Source organism: Pezoporus flaviventris, unplaced genomic scaffold (genome assembly GCF_033815535.1).
Source record: "Pezoporus flaviventris isolate CSIRO_AGI_PZ_B2104156 unplaced genomic scaffold, CSIRO_AGI_Pfla_v1 ptg000079l, whole genome shotgun sequence".
NCBI classification, from domain to species: domain Eukaryota; kingdom Metazoa; phylum Chordata; class Aves; order Psittaciformes; family Psittacidae; genus Pezoporus; species Pezoporus flaviventris.
Window position 1 is genome coordinate 4,901,526 of NW_026892627.1, and position 13,847 is coordinate 4,915,372.

A 13,847-nucleotide genomic window follows, 5' to 3' on the forward strand; every position below is an offset into this window, starting at 1 on the left:
GAAAGGAGGAGAGAACAACAGCAGGTAGTTAAAGGAGTATGTCAAGGCCTCAAAAAAGTCTTGGCTTTCTGTAGATCGCACTCTTCACTTCGATAAAGTTCAGTAGCACTGAATTCACTGGAGATTTTTATCACTGCATTTCCTCTGTCATATTACACCTCAGATCCCCTCTTCTTCTTAGCTTTCATGTCCAACATGACCCTGCTCAGTACAACTTCATCTGACCTGTGTAGCTTGCAGTCTCTTCCTCAGGCTGAGGATAAGCAGCAACTGCACTGAGTTATTGATGGGAGACATTAGAGTAGCCATCCAGACTTCAGCAGGTACAGAGTTATGACAGAAAAGAGAAAGGAGATGGTGGCCAGCTTGTAATAACACAGAACACCCCACAGAGTATTGCATTTTGCTGACCTGTTGAATACTTCCGCGTCCTCTCAGAGTCTTTGTACAGGGATCCCATGATATCACCCATGGACCTGGAGATCCTCATTTCGTGCTGTTTGCTGTTGTTTGGCTGGAGGAGCTGGTAATCAGACAAAGGGAATGATGAGACTTGGCCAGAGTACTTGTGGACACACCATGACCATGTTACCCAAGAACTATTAAAAACAAAATCAAAACCCAACAATACCAAACAGGCAAAAAGACACGCAAGTAATGTAGAGTACCCCCAAAAGTCATTCACAAACAATTCACATCTGTTACTGAAATACTCTAATTAAGCTCCAGCTGGTAATGGTAAATACAGATAGCTGACAAAAGACTGCTCCTGCACTGCACTGTTTCCAGACAGGTAAAAAAACTGATCCCTGGCCTGAACCCAGATTTGCCCCCAAATCAGAGCCTCTCTTCCATGCTCCCTATGTCTTCAAAAGGAGTGGAGAAGTTCCAGGAGCTGCGAGCAGCAGCAGCAGCATGGGGACAAGCTGCTACGAATTTCAAGACTCTCAGCCTCTCCGGTACTTCTAGGAAATATAAAGAAAAAAAAACCCAGAGTTGCAACATCTGCAAATCCCTACTTTACAGCCTGTGCTTGGGGCAGCACGACATGTGCTTTGGCAAGACACTCTGTGCAGGCGAGGTCAAGTTAATAGGCTTAACTTCAAAACCACTGAGCTCACAAAAAACAAATAAATAAAGGGGGGGGGGGGAATAGAAAAAGGACAGTCCTGCAGGAGACTGAAGGATTCTCCAGTTTGCTCTTCCTGGCCTTCAGTACTGCAGCATGACATGGACGGAACAGTCTCCATGCTGCCAGAAAGCATGGCAAGGGCCAGGGCACCACCCTGTATATGAAGGAGAGGCTACAAAGGAATGATGACAGCAACCCTAGGCAGAAAGCACAAGGGATTCTCTTGGGGTTTAACCTTGCCTGAGGATCTGTACAGTATTAACCCTTCACAGGATGCAGGAAGAGCTAGGGGGAGCTGAGCTCAGGCTCTGGACTGCCACCACAGGAGGATTTCTGAGCAGCTGAGCCAGAGCAGGGCTGACCCCTCTCATGACCAGCTTGCTCTTTGCTCTCCACCATCAGGATGCTCGTTTCCACTCCCCAACACAATAACAAGGCATCTCACTCGGGATACAAAAGAGCATAGAAGGTGAAGGGCTCACATTCGCTTTCTTTGGAGCGCTCACAAGGATCCTCAGGCTCTTCAGGGAAGGGCTCAGCTCCAACTGTTCCATCGCTTTGTCCAAATCTTCCTGGGATTTCAGCGGGATCAGGAGCTGGAAGGAATTGAACAAACACCGGAGCATGGTAGTGTCATACTTTTGGGTAAACAGAGGAAGCCAGATCCTTGCAGTGAGCAGTTTGGGAATCAGGGGACAAGGGAGGAACCCAAGGAGATGGACAGAAAACAGATGCCTTATGCCCTCCAGCTTGCTGAGCTCTAGTATGTTCTTCCAAGTTCTCATCTACCACAGAACAGATGCAAAAAATCACAGCAAAAAACATCTGCAAGCAGAGAGCTTAAAGGTCACGTCACCAATTCAGCTAGTGGGAAGAGGAGAAGGCTGAGATGAGACCTTAGGCTTGTTGCCTGCTATTCTGGGGCTGTTCTGATCTTGGAGTTTGTAGGCAAGACCTGCTGCTGCCCAGCCCCCAAACAGCCCCACACATTCTCTCTGGGTTTCTTCCTGGGAAGATGGCCACAGAATGGTGTTTCAAGAAAGCAGTGAGCTGCATCCAAGGATTTACTCTGGCAGATCCTCAGTGGCCTTCTCTACAACTGTTCCTGTACACTAACAGTCTCCCTAGTGTCTGGGCATCACATGAAATCAGGGAACATCTCACAAGTAGGTCTCTTCCCTTTTAATGTGAAGGGTGTGCATTGCTCTCCCTCCAAGAAACACTTCAACTTCCAGCAAGGCAAATTCAGGTTATGCTCTTTACGAGGTAAACAGAACAGAGAACTACACAGTGCCAGGTCTGTCAGGCAGCTAAAGGTCCTGGTATGTTCCTGCTAAGTGGCAGACTATTGCTCTCGTATCTCCAAAGGGAATCTGACCCCCCTGACATTGCTGTGTGGTGTACCAGGTCCTACAGACAGCCTGCAAAGTTTCCAATGCTCAACACAGCTGCACTTCAGAGGGGCTCTGTGGCCTTCTGCTGCCCTGAGCTAAGATTAATCACACAACATTTTTGCCCCTCATTCAGGGGCATTCTGCCTAATGTCATAAAAAACAGGCCTCAGCCTCTGTAGGTTGCCTCGGGCACTGGCACTGAATCCAGCCAGCAACATATGTTATACTCATGCCTGTGCCAAAGTACACAGCAGTTCCACCTGCCAAAGGGAATGAGCGGCCACAACACCCAGTAGGCTCTTGCTGGTCTTACTGGGAGCCACAGATCCCAGAACTCCTGAAAGGCAGCTCAGGCCTCCAGGTGATGAGGGTTCATGCCACCAGCGACAGCAAGCACACCTCAGATCAACCACCACAGAGTAAGACACTCAAAAGCTGCCTGTGTCTACCTTTTTGGTCCCAGGGTGTTGCCAAGGGTTTGGCTGTTGGCCTGCAGGCAAATACACTCAGACTGTGTGCACTGAGGCTAGGAGTTCAAGGATGACCAGGTCAAAGGAAAACTGTGGGCCCTGGCCAACAGAGATGAGGTTTCACCTCAGGAAACTGCTACAGTCACCTCCTGTACTGCTACCATCCTCCACCCAAGGATCATAGCCTGAGCCCACCAACCACCACCTTAGATGCGCACAAGGCTGTTATTTTTACAGTGTGAGCACCTCAAGGTTTGGATTGAGTTTCTCTTCTCCTGTGTGATAGAAAGGTTATCTTTCATCCCCATTTTGCAGACAGTGAACTGAGCCATATGCAGGCCACCTATTTTATATGATAAACATCAGGATTGTCATAGAACCATGTAATCATTTAGGTTGTGAAAGACCTTAAAAATCAACGAATCCAACAATAAACCTAACAATGTCAAGCCTACCACTAAAGTCCCTAAGTGCCACATATCTACACATCTTTTAAATACTTCCAGGGATGGTGACTCAACTCTTTCCCTGGGCAGCCTGTTCCTGTGCTTGACAACCCTTTCAGTGAAGAAGTTTTTCCCTAATATCCAATCTAAACTTCCCCTGGCACAAATTGAGTCTATTTCCTCTCATCCTATCACTTGTTACTTGGGAGAAGAGGCTGACCTCACGTCACTACAACCTCCTTTCAGGTAGTCATAGAAAGAATGATAAAGTCTCCCCCGAGCCTCCTTTTCTCCAGACTAAACAACCCCCGTTCCCTCACAGATGTTCCTCTTAAGACTTGTGCTCCAGACCCTTTTACCAGCTTCATTACCCTTCTCTGGACCCACTTCAGCACCTAAATGTCTTTCTGGCAGTGAGGGGCCCAAAATGTCCCAAGAAAACCAAGCTCTTGCAGCTGTGGATAGCAGGTACTCCTCAGCTTATACCTACCATAGGACCCAGCTTCAAGATACTAAAAGCCAGGTCTGCAAAGGGGCACTGCAATAGCTAAGTTTAATACAACCAGCTATTCTGTAGACTATACAGTCCCAAATTAGATAGCCAGGACCCCCACAGCTTGACATGGGAGAATTTTTATATCCAGAAATGGGATAAGCAGGTGAAAAAATGCAGCTGTTAGGTGCAATTGCTGGAAGCAATGCTAACTCCTAAGACAAGGCCAGTTCTCAAAAGATATTTAAGCAACGAATTCCAGTTTGAGCTAGGAGCGCTCTTCTGGTGTCAGGTATGCAAACGCAGTAAAGAAGTTTCTACAAAAAGACAGAAAAAGAGACTCCAGAGCAAAGCATTCACCCAGGAAGAGGTGGCTGTGAACCCGTTGTCTGAAAACTAGTTATTTTGTGTAGAAAAAAGATCCCAAGAGAAACTCTTGAGAAAGCTTCACCCTGGAATTTCCTACAGGCTTGTAGGGACTTTGGTTCTCAACCAAACTGGTTGGGGAAAAATTCAGGATGATGTACTTCAGATCCCAAGCAAGGGACCTAACCAGCTGGAGGGTTTACAGAAAACACCAACACCAGTCTTGTCTGGGCTGGGCCTCACAAGCAAGGCTAGAAACAGATTCCCAGTCTGGGACAGGGCTTGGACATGAATGAAAGTACTCACCAAGTAGAGTTCCATGGAGTAAATGGTTAGACCATGGTTCATGGTTAAGCTTTGAGATCTGAATGAATAACCCATGTTCACAACAGACATAAGACAAAGATGGTATTGAACATGTCTCCCAAGTGCTTTGCAGCTGTTCTCAGTCTGCTGCCTTAAGCAGTACAGCTAAAGAGATTCTCCTGGTGCACTGCTTACCCCTCTTGAAGTTCACAAGGACTCCACAGATGCACCAAGCAGGCAAGCCTTCTCTCCTGCACTCACCCAAACAGAAATGAGATGGTGGACTGCTGCTCCCCCTCATTTCACCACTAAGCAGAATTTGACTCTGCACTTAAAGTACAGTCCCATTGCTCACCCATCCCTTTACTGAGCTCCTCACAAGTGTTCAGAGCAATCCCTCTGCTGCTGCTCTGAACAGAATGTTCTGCAGGTCACTCCATCTCACTCCAATATCACAACATTAACGTGTTTGCATGCCTGCTTCAGAGAAGCCAAAAACATCAGGCAGAAATTGCCCTCCTGTAAAAGGGACTGGAGCCAGTATTTAGCTTGGCTTTTACCTATTACCCACATCTGGCAAATAGATTTTGCTCCATTTGGCTTCCAGACTGTGGTATATGTGGATATCAGAAACAGGTATCTGCTAGGCATGAAACTAAATATAGATTCATGCAGAACCATGTCTGTAATTGCCAGGGTGCATTTCCAGTAACTGGGTTTATTCTGTCTGCAGAGTGAGCAGCCACGATGAACAGCAAAGTTTACCTGCACAAAAGTTTCATTAAATAAAGCGTATTAAGATTTTCTTCTTCCTTTTAAACAGTATGTTTAAACGTTCCTTAATGTTTTAGTATGGCACTTTGCAGTCAGTCCACTGCAGTCTAAGAAAGTGAGTGCGTACGGTGAGTTTTCACCAACTACAACAGTATGATTAGACTTCACTGTAAGACACTGCAACAAGCTGAAGAATAGTAGGAAACAGGGTTGGGAAAAAAATCTGAGAGGTCAATTAGTTCATCTTCCTGCCCAATGCAGAACCAACTGGCACCAACAATTCTCTACAAATGCTTGTTAAATATGCCTTTATCTCCTCTCCCCCAATAATGGAGGTTCTACTAATTCCCCAGGCTTTAACTCTCCTTTAACCTTCCATCACCCAAAATGACGCTGATGGACCAGCTCAGGGAGACAAGCAAGGGGAGGTCAGAAGGGAACTGGTCGCACACCAAGGCCCACTGTTATGCCTAAAGTCACATCACAAGTTGGTCCTGGAGATGGGACAAATGACAAGGTAACAGTCACACCTGAAGCAGCTGTTTAGCAGTGCATACAGATCAAATTCAGTTTGAAAGACTGGCTTCTGACTGCCTAATGAACACCATACCATGCTGTCTACAGCCAGGCCAGATTTTGCTGTCCTGCTCATTGGAAAGATGAGCCCAGTCTGGTACTGACATGCAGACATGCCCCATGCGGTACATCCCCAGCCAGGCCCCACTCTTATCTCTACCAGCTCAAGCCCGCTGATTCCATGGTCCCACCAGGATGTGATTCATGCATGCCCCTGCTCCACCCAGCTGGCATGCTCATCTCACTGATCTTGGCTTCAGGACTCCTGCTTCACTGGGACAGGGACTGACATTTAGTGAGCTTTTGTAGGGGCCCTGTTGACCTCAATGCATTTTTGGTCTACAAGGTGCTACTTCAAGAAAAACATTTGATGGCAGCAGAGCATTACTGCACAGTTCCCTTTGAGCAGGAAGAGTGAGTGAAACATTTACTTGTAATGAGTCTGTGGTCAGGCTACCTCTGAGACTTGCAGTCATGAGACTCAAAAATCTGCCCCAGAAGACACTAAGAGCCAAATGCCAAGGTGTCACCATGTGGACATGCAGGCTATCTCCCCAAAGGTCACTTTTGCCTGTTCATCATGTTTCCACAGCAACAACCCTGAATTGCTACTGCTCGGACCTCTTCCCAAAGGTGTGCGTTCTCACAGAGGGGATTTTTATGCAGAGAAAACAAAACCACAGAAAGTCATTCCTCAACCCTAAGAAGTTAGGAGTACCCAAAGGGCTAATCATGTTCCTGCTATGTGCTGTGCACGTGCCCAGGAAGACAGCCTCTAACATGCAATAAAATGCATTATTTAAGCTTTATTTAAGCTTCTGTTTGCTGTGGTTGGAAAAAACTCCTCTTGCCGTGGAAAGAAACCTGGAATGAAATGAGTCATTCCTAGAGAATTCAATGGCAGGTTTTTCCCAGGAGGGCTTACAGAGAATGCCCAAGATTAGAAACCTGGCTACATTCAAAGCCAAAACCCAGTGGACACCTTGGTATCATGAGGTACCTATTATAGAAGAATAGCAACTTTTTTTGTGGATCAAATCCCTATTGAAACGGAAGGAAAAAAAACTGAAAAAGAGAGAGGGAAAGTTCTCTTTGCAACCTCCCTCCCCATTCATTCTTTAATAAAAGGCTGTTAGTAGTAATATGCAACTAATACTTGAACAAGCAAGCTGTCAGCACAGATCCAAAAGAATTTGTGTTTAAAAGCCTGCCTTTTTGTCATCTGGCTCACTCTCCTCCTTCCCAAAGCCAAACCCACCTTGAGAGTTCAGTGACCCCAGATGCCTGCCCAGCTTATGGCAAGATGCCTCATAAGAAAACACTGAGCACACTAAAACAGATGACAAGGATTGCCCCCTTCTAAGTAAAGGCCCTTATCAGTACCTTCCCTTCAGACACAGTGCTGGGCTCAAAGACAAAGCTAGAAAAATACAGTGGCCATTCTAAAGAAGGATGGAGAAGAAATGTCTTCAAGCCTTAAAATGCAACAACTGCAGAGGAAGGGTTTCTTGGCTGCCTGTCTACAAAGGACCTGCTAGAGCAACCTTCAGTGATGCACGTTTCACTGCAGACCTAGCCACAAGAACATCCATATCATTCTGGGGTTTTGGGTTAAAACAGTCAGTGTAAAGTGAATTGTGTTAGCAGCACTGTCCATCATGCTCTGACTTCACCATGCTCCTGCAACTTGCCCCTAAGATGGGTTGGATGTGAAGCCTTCCCAAACACACAGTAGCCTACAGTCACTTTGTGTGGCTCTCAGGAAAGCCATTGGTCTCAGCCATTCTCCTCTCTGCCCTGAGCATGTTCTCACCAGCCAGACATGTTCTGAAAGTGGTCCTATTACCCTAAAGGTGCTGATGGGAAAACATCTATTGCTGCTGACTGCACAGCTCAACCGACAATGTATCCATCATCACAGTTACTTAATTCCTCCCCTGTTGGAGTTACACAGATTTTTTTTTTTTTTTGTTCTAGAGGAAAAAAATGTTCCTGTGTCACCATTTAACAGGCCTTAACTGAAGTATTTTTGAGAAGAAGGAGCCTGGCTTGGGGTCTGAGAATTCAACGGAGTTGTGTCCAGACAACAGCACTCGCAGGCTCACTAGCTGGGAACCACAAAATAAGATTATTTTTCTTCACATTCATATGAACACTAAAATAGGGCCTTAAAAAAAAACCCACTGCTCAATTAGGAAATGGGCACCAGGCACCCTAAACCTCCTTCTTTAGCAATTAGGAGAAGAGTACCTCGTTGTTCACACAGACTAAGTCCATCGTCTGTCCAAAAGCATCTGTGACCTTCTGCACCACTTCTTTGAATCTGACTGGTCTTGGAAACTGGATAATCCTGTATACACAAACAAATACAACAATAGTCTCAATTTAGTAAAGGTGTACTAGAATTTGGGGTTAGACTAACAATACAGAAGAAAGAATCTGTATTCTTCTACTATGAAGCATAAAGCTTGCTCTTCGCTTTCACACACAGAAATACTGCTCATCTGCTACGCTCAGAAGGGAATTTGACGTACCCTGTGAGAATATCTACCAAAAATCCTAGTGCAGCTCCTCTGCTCCTTCCCCTGCTGTGGGATACAGGCAGAAGAGAAGGAAGTATAGCAGCCCTTCACTAGAGAAGACCCAGGATCAGGCACTGGTCAGTGATTTATCATCTCTTTTCAGCAAGTAGCTCTGAATAAGGGGGGAGGGATGGAAGAGATGCAGTCTGGCACCCTGTGATTCTCCCATACCATCACATGCAGCAGCTCTGTAGATACATATCAGCAGGTACAGTCTAGCCCTACAGTAACATTACTTCAATTTTCTTTGGCTTTAACATGCAAGTTGGACCGTCAGCCTGTGAGTTGCCAGCCCTGTGTCCTGCCCTGCAACAATCACCAAGCAGCAACCACAGGTGATTCCATGAAAATGTCAAGCAGAGAAGGGCGGGAAAGCTTTAACTCCCAGCTCTATTTTCATGGGACCCATGCCTAAAATCTGGTTATCTTAAGTGTCATAGGCTGCTAATCCAAGGACACATTTCTGTAGGGCTGCAGCTCAGCTGTGGTTCAGCAGAGCTCAAGAATTAAAAAGAGGATCCAAGTGTGCACCCTAAGTCCCTGGTAAAAGGCATTTAATGACTTCCAGCTTTGAACCACTTTGCCTGCATGCAAATCCCAGGAGGTACTTGTGGCAAATGGGATGATGAGGCAAAGCCATCACATATAAAACTGTTGATTTTAGGGGAATGAATCCTGCTGTGAGGTCATCTGCAGATGGCTGAAGTCAGTAGGATGACATTGAGTAAAGTAAGTAGTTTGCCCCCATACAAGTGGGGGACTGGCTTGGGTACATACCTTTTCTCTCCTTCATATTCAAACTTGATCCTGACATTCCGCTGCTGAAAGAAACGAAGAAAATGGTTAGGTCCCAGACTGCATCCCAGATTGCCTTGCAGATCCAAAGCTGACAGTAGTTCTTGGGGAGACACCCCTAAGGCTACTGGGCATCTGGTCTATTTAGGGTCAAAGTGGCTGCTAGACTCACCAACTCTGGGGAAATGTCACACTGATGATAAACATGTTTGTCAGAGAATAATGTCTTCTGTAAACAACAGCCCACTCACTCATCTGTGTAACTGTTAGTTTTTAATGAAATGCATTAATAGAAGTGGAAAATTGGGAATGCTCTGAACTCAGTTGGGAACAAGCACTATTATCAAAGAGGCAAACATGTTAAATGTCTGATATTTGTCCATCTTCAGCACTTCCCATGGTTTTACCCCAGTACTTTTCTGTTGGAAACCCAACAAGCAAAGCAAAGCTCAGAAAACGCTTAATAGAACACAGGAATATTTGGAGCAAAGAAATTAGAAGTAGAGCAAGCATCCTATAATGGAAGCAGAGAAACAGTCTTGGATTTTAAAAGAAATAGTGCTGGGGTGGTGGTGGCTGTCATTTTGTTAGAACCTACAAAATGCAAAGTGTATCAGGCACCACTTCACTATACACAGTAAATGCTGTCCCTGAACTGACCTGTTGCTCACCCCAAGAGAAATCATTAAGTTTAGCCAAAGAGCCAGCAGGGTCACAGGCAGACAGAACAAACAACTGTGGGTTTACTAGGGACTAGTAAAAGCCACTTCAACCCATCCTCTATTTGTGCATGTTTAGCAGTGATCAAGACCACAGGGAGCCTTTTCATTCACTCAGCTTCTCAGACTAAGCCAAGCATCCCTCTAGCACCCCTTGGCTCATTGCAGGACTTTCCAATCATCTCCAAGGAAAATCAAAAGCCTCTTTACTTCCCAGACCAGGTTTAGCCACCCAGTTAACCAGGGCTCTGCCCCTACTAGTACACACAAGCTTCTTCAAATAGTAGCTCTATCCCCATGGAGAAGAAAGTGCTCACCACCTCCCTCTGAGGTGTAACACCAGGGAGGGCTCAGTCCCATGCAGCCTGCATTTCACAGGGATAATCCCTGATTGGGTGGGTGACAGCCCTTCCTGAGCAAGGGCCTTATCTCTAACCCTGGATTGTCAGCGCATGAAGGCACACTTTCCATCCTCTGAGAGGGAAAGCAGACCCACAGTAAAATGACTTTGTTTCTAATGAAGAAATTGAGCTGGACACGCACCCTTAGGTCTATTTTTAAACTGACAGCTCCTCGCGTTCTGCAAACACCCACCAAAGTTCAGGAAGTCAAGGCTGGAGGCGATTCGGTTGAAAAGCTTAAAAATACCCAGGCGGATTCAGGGTAAACATGTTGGATCATCCGAAACACATCCTTTTTAGCTCTGCTCGTGGTATTTTTTGTGTTTCCAGAAAGGCTGGGAAGAACCAGTGCTGGGACAAGTCACCAAATGGGGCAGTCCAGCAATGCTACATGCCTGCGCTAAACAGGCACTTACATCACCTCAGTGTCTAACAGCCAGTTCTCCAGAACCAACAACATTTGAACAAACTCCAGGTTCACTTCTAGAACCAGGACCAGTGCATAAAGATACCAAACTAACTCTAAACAAGCCTAAAACTCAAAAGAAGAGATGACCATACCCAACCCGATGTTGAACGTCCAACTCACTCTAGAGAGACACACAAACACAGGTGGGATTGTCACCTTGGATTACCTCTGTTGGAAAAGGAAAAGAAAGATATGGCTCTTTAATGTCAATTTTTGTTTGCATGTGCCACTCTGAATAGGGCCTGGCTGGTTCATCCCTCCTGGATGCCGGCAGCCAGTCAGCTGGTGTGGGTTCACTGCATGTAGCTTCAAAAAGCCCTTCTCTAAGACAAGAGAAAAAAATCAGAGCAAGTAACTTTCGAGGTTTCTCCTTACAAAGGAGCAGGAAAAGCTCACACAGCTCCAGCCTCCCTGCAGGAAACCTTTCAAAACACAGGTTTCACTTTCAGTGCAGACCCGAATGCTCCACCAAGCTGGGACATAGCACACACTGCCTGTTTATGCTGAGCAACACAAATTTCACAGACAAGTAAGTTTTGAAAAACAGCTTGTGGCTGGAAAATGTCAAAACACTCGTAACAAAGCTCCAGAGAGAGAAGAAAAGGAAAAAAAACAATAAGCCATGACCCTGCTGCATCCTTTTCTTCTACATCAACAACAGGGCCGATGTGCTGCAGCTTGAAGCCAACAGAAGTAAGCCAGCTGCCCCACACTGCTCAGCTCCACTTCTGAGCGGAGGAACAAACACACTGGCTGCAACAGGGGAATGAAAACCCACTTCACTTGTTAATGACATTTTATTCTCCCAGTATAACACACTAACCTCCCACCTCTCTCAAAACCAAGACCAATGCTCACAAACATTTGGATGAGGGATACATATTTATCTATAGTCTGAAGAGTTGATTGCAGTTTTATTTTCCAGTCTTCCCTTGGCTTGCTCATGTTTTTGACCCACAGCTAAAGCTGAATTCATCACTGCTATCAGCAACAAATACTTCTTTCTTTAAAAAGAAGGGAAAAAGAAAAAAAAGTGGGCAGTGCCCAAAGCATTAGGAAGTCCCAAAGGGAGGCAAAGCACTTCCTAAATGCCGGAGCAGGCTGTGATTTTTTACACCCATGGAAATCTGGTTTGGAGCAACTGGCTTGAGATTACACAGGGAGTCTGGGGCACCGCCAAGGGCTGGAGCAAAGTCTCACATGAGTCTGCACCCAGCATCTCAAACACATGATCGATGGGAAGGCAGGATCAGCACCTCCATAAGGACCTCAAATCAACATGCAAATGCTTGAAGCAGGTCATGGAAGGGGTGAGGGTGGCAGAAGCTGCTGGGTCCTACTCAGTTTTGTAATTTTATGAAGAATGAAGACAACACTGACTCCTTCTTGCCCAATCGCAGTGGTGCTATTTACCCTCCCTGCCACCACATGTCAAATGAGGTTAACATGAGCCATGTTCTCCCCTCAGTCAAAAGATTATTAGTTGATGTAGGAGAACAAGCTGAGACATCCAAGAAAGGCATGTGTTAAATACAGAGGAGGAGAGGGATAAGGCCATGCCACATGGCACCAGCCTTAAACACTGAGCTCTGGCAGAGGACTTCTGCAGTGGTTTCATGGAGCACAGTGATTACTGAGACAGGTGACAGAGCAAGCAGGGGAAACTGAGGAACAAAGGAACAAGGTGCCGTGCCTAAGGTTGTGAAGAAAAAGCCCAGCCTGGGGAAGAGAAGACTCCAGGGGGACCTTAGAGTGGTCTTTCAATATATAAAAAGGGCTTTATAATATGGAGATAAACTTTTTATAAGGACATGTAGTGACACGATAAGGGGCAATAGTTTTGAACTGCAAGAGGGGAGATTTAGCTTGGATATAAGGAAGAAGTTCTTCCCTGTGAGGGAGGGGAGGCGAGGCCCTGGCACAGGTTGCCCCAGAGAAGCTGTGGCTGCCCCATCCCTGGCAGTGTTCGAGGCCAGGCTGGACAGGGTTTGGAGCAACCTGGTCTAGTGTGAGGTGTCCCTGCCTGTGGCAGCGGGTTGGAACTTAATGAGCTCTAAGGTCCTTCCAACCCAAACCTTCTGTGACTCATTCTATGAAGCAGAAGAGGGGCAGAACCAAGCACAGAAGTTAAATGTTTATCTCCAAGTCTGTATGACCACAGCTTTCTGTCCACATGCGTTTCCATATGACATGGGGCACAGAGGAACCCACATCTCAACTGGCGCCTGTAGGCCCTGCTGCGACACAAACAAAACAAGCGACAACCCTGACAGGAAATACCACAGTAATTCCCTTCGTTTCTGGAATAATTTCTTCTCCAAGATACTTGTACCGGCATTTCCTCCAGCCCTGCTAACAAATGGTATTTTACTCTTTCTTGCCATCTGCCTCAGAAAGGAAAAAGCAAGGCCACCACAGCTGCCACAAACCCATCACCATCTTTCCAGGCTTTCCTTGAGGTATTTTTAGCTCCTTCCTCAAAACTTCTAATTTCACAAAAAGACCACAATTGCCGAGCTTCAGAGGAGCCTCTGAGGGGAATCAAAGGGGGGGAAAGGGGCAAATGCTCCTGCCCACTTGGCTGGGGACCATGCACCCCAGCAGGCTCGGCCAAGCTCAGCTCCTGGAGCTAGAGCAAGCAGCTGTGTGCACTGGTTTAGATTAAGGAAAACGTTGGAAAAAAATGGAAAAAGTGTTTCCAAATGAGGTGAATCATGATCTTATACAGAGATCCCTGAAGAACTGACTGCTGTTCGTAATAAAAGCACACACGGAGACCAGGAAAACATGCAGTTAGACCTAAAATGGAAGCGTCTTCGGAGGAACAGAAGGTGCTGAGCACACTGGCTGCTGAACATCCAGAGTGCTGACCAGACTGGGGTACAGATAAGCTGAGCAATGCCATGACCATGTAGAAGGGTGTC

General features: G+C 46.2%; 1 protein-coding gene across 2 annotated transcripts in view; it reads right to left on the reverse strand.

The window, feature by feature from the left end:
- The window catches only part of LOC133280131 (mitogen-activated protein kinase kinase kinase 3-like), a 78,080-nt gene that overhangs the window by 23,539 nt on the left and 40,694 nt on the right, over positions 1–13,847 (reverse strand). The window contains exons 4-7 of one of the 2 annotated variants that reach the window (XM_061474550.1): positions 9,317–9,357; positions 8,208–8,307; positions 1,615–1,728; positions 412–523 (exon numbers count right to left, since the gene is read on the reverse strand). In XM_061474550.1, the coding sequence (XP_061330534.1) occupies positions 412–523; positions 1,615–1,728; positions 8,208–8,307; positions 9,317–9,357 (367 nt within the window). Of the gene's footprint in view, positions 1–411; positions 524–1,614; positions 1,729–8,207; positions 8,308–9,316; positions 9,361–13,847 lie in introns of both variants that reach the window. The other variant, XM_061474549.1, reaches the window with a different exon arrangement.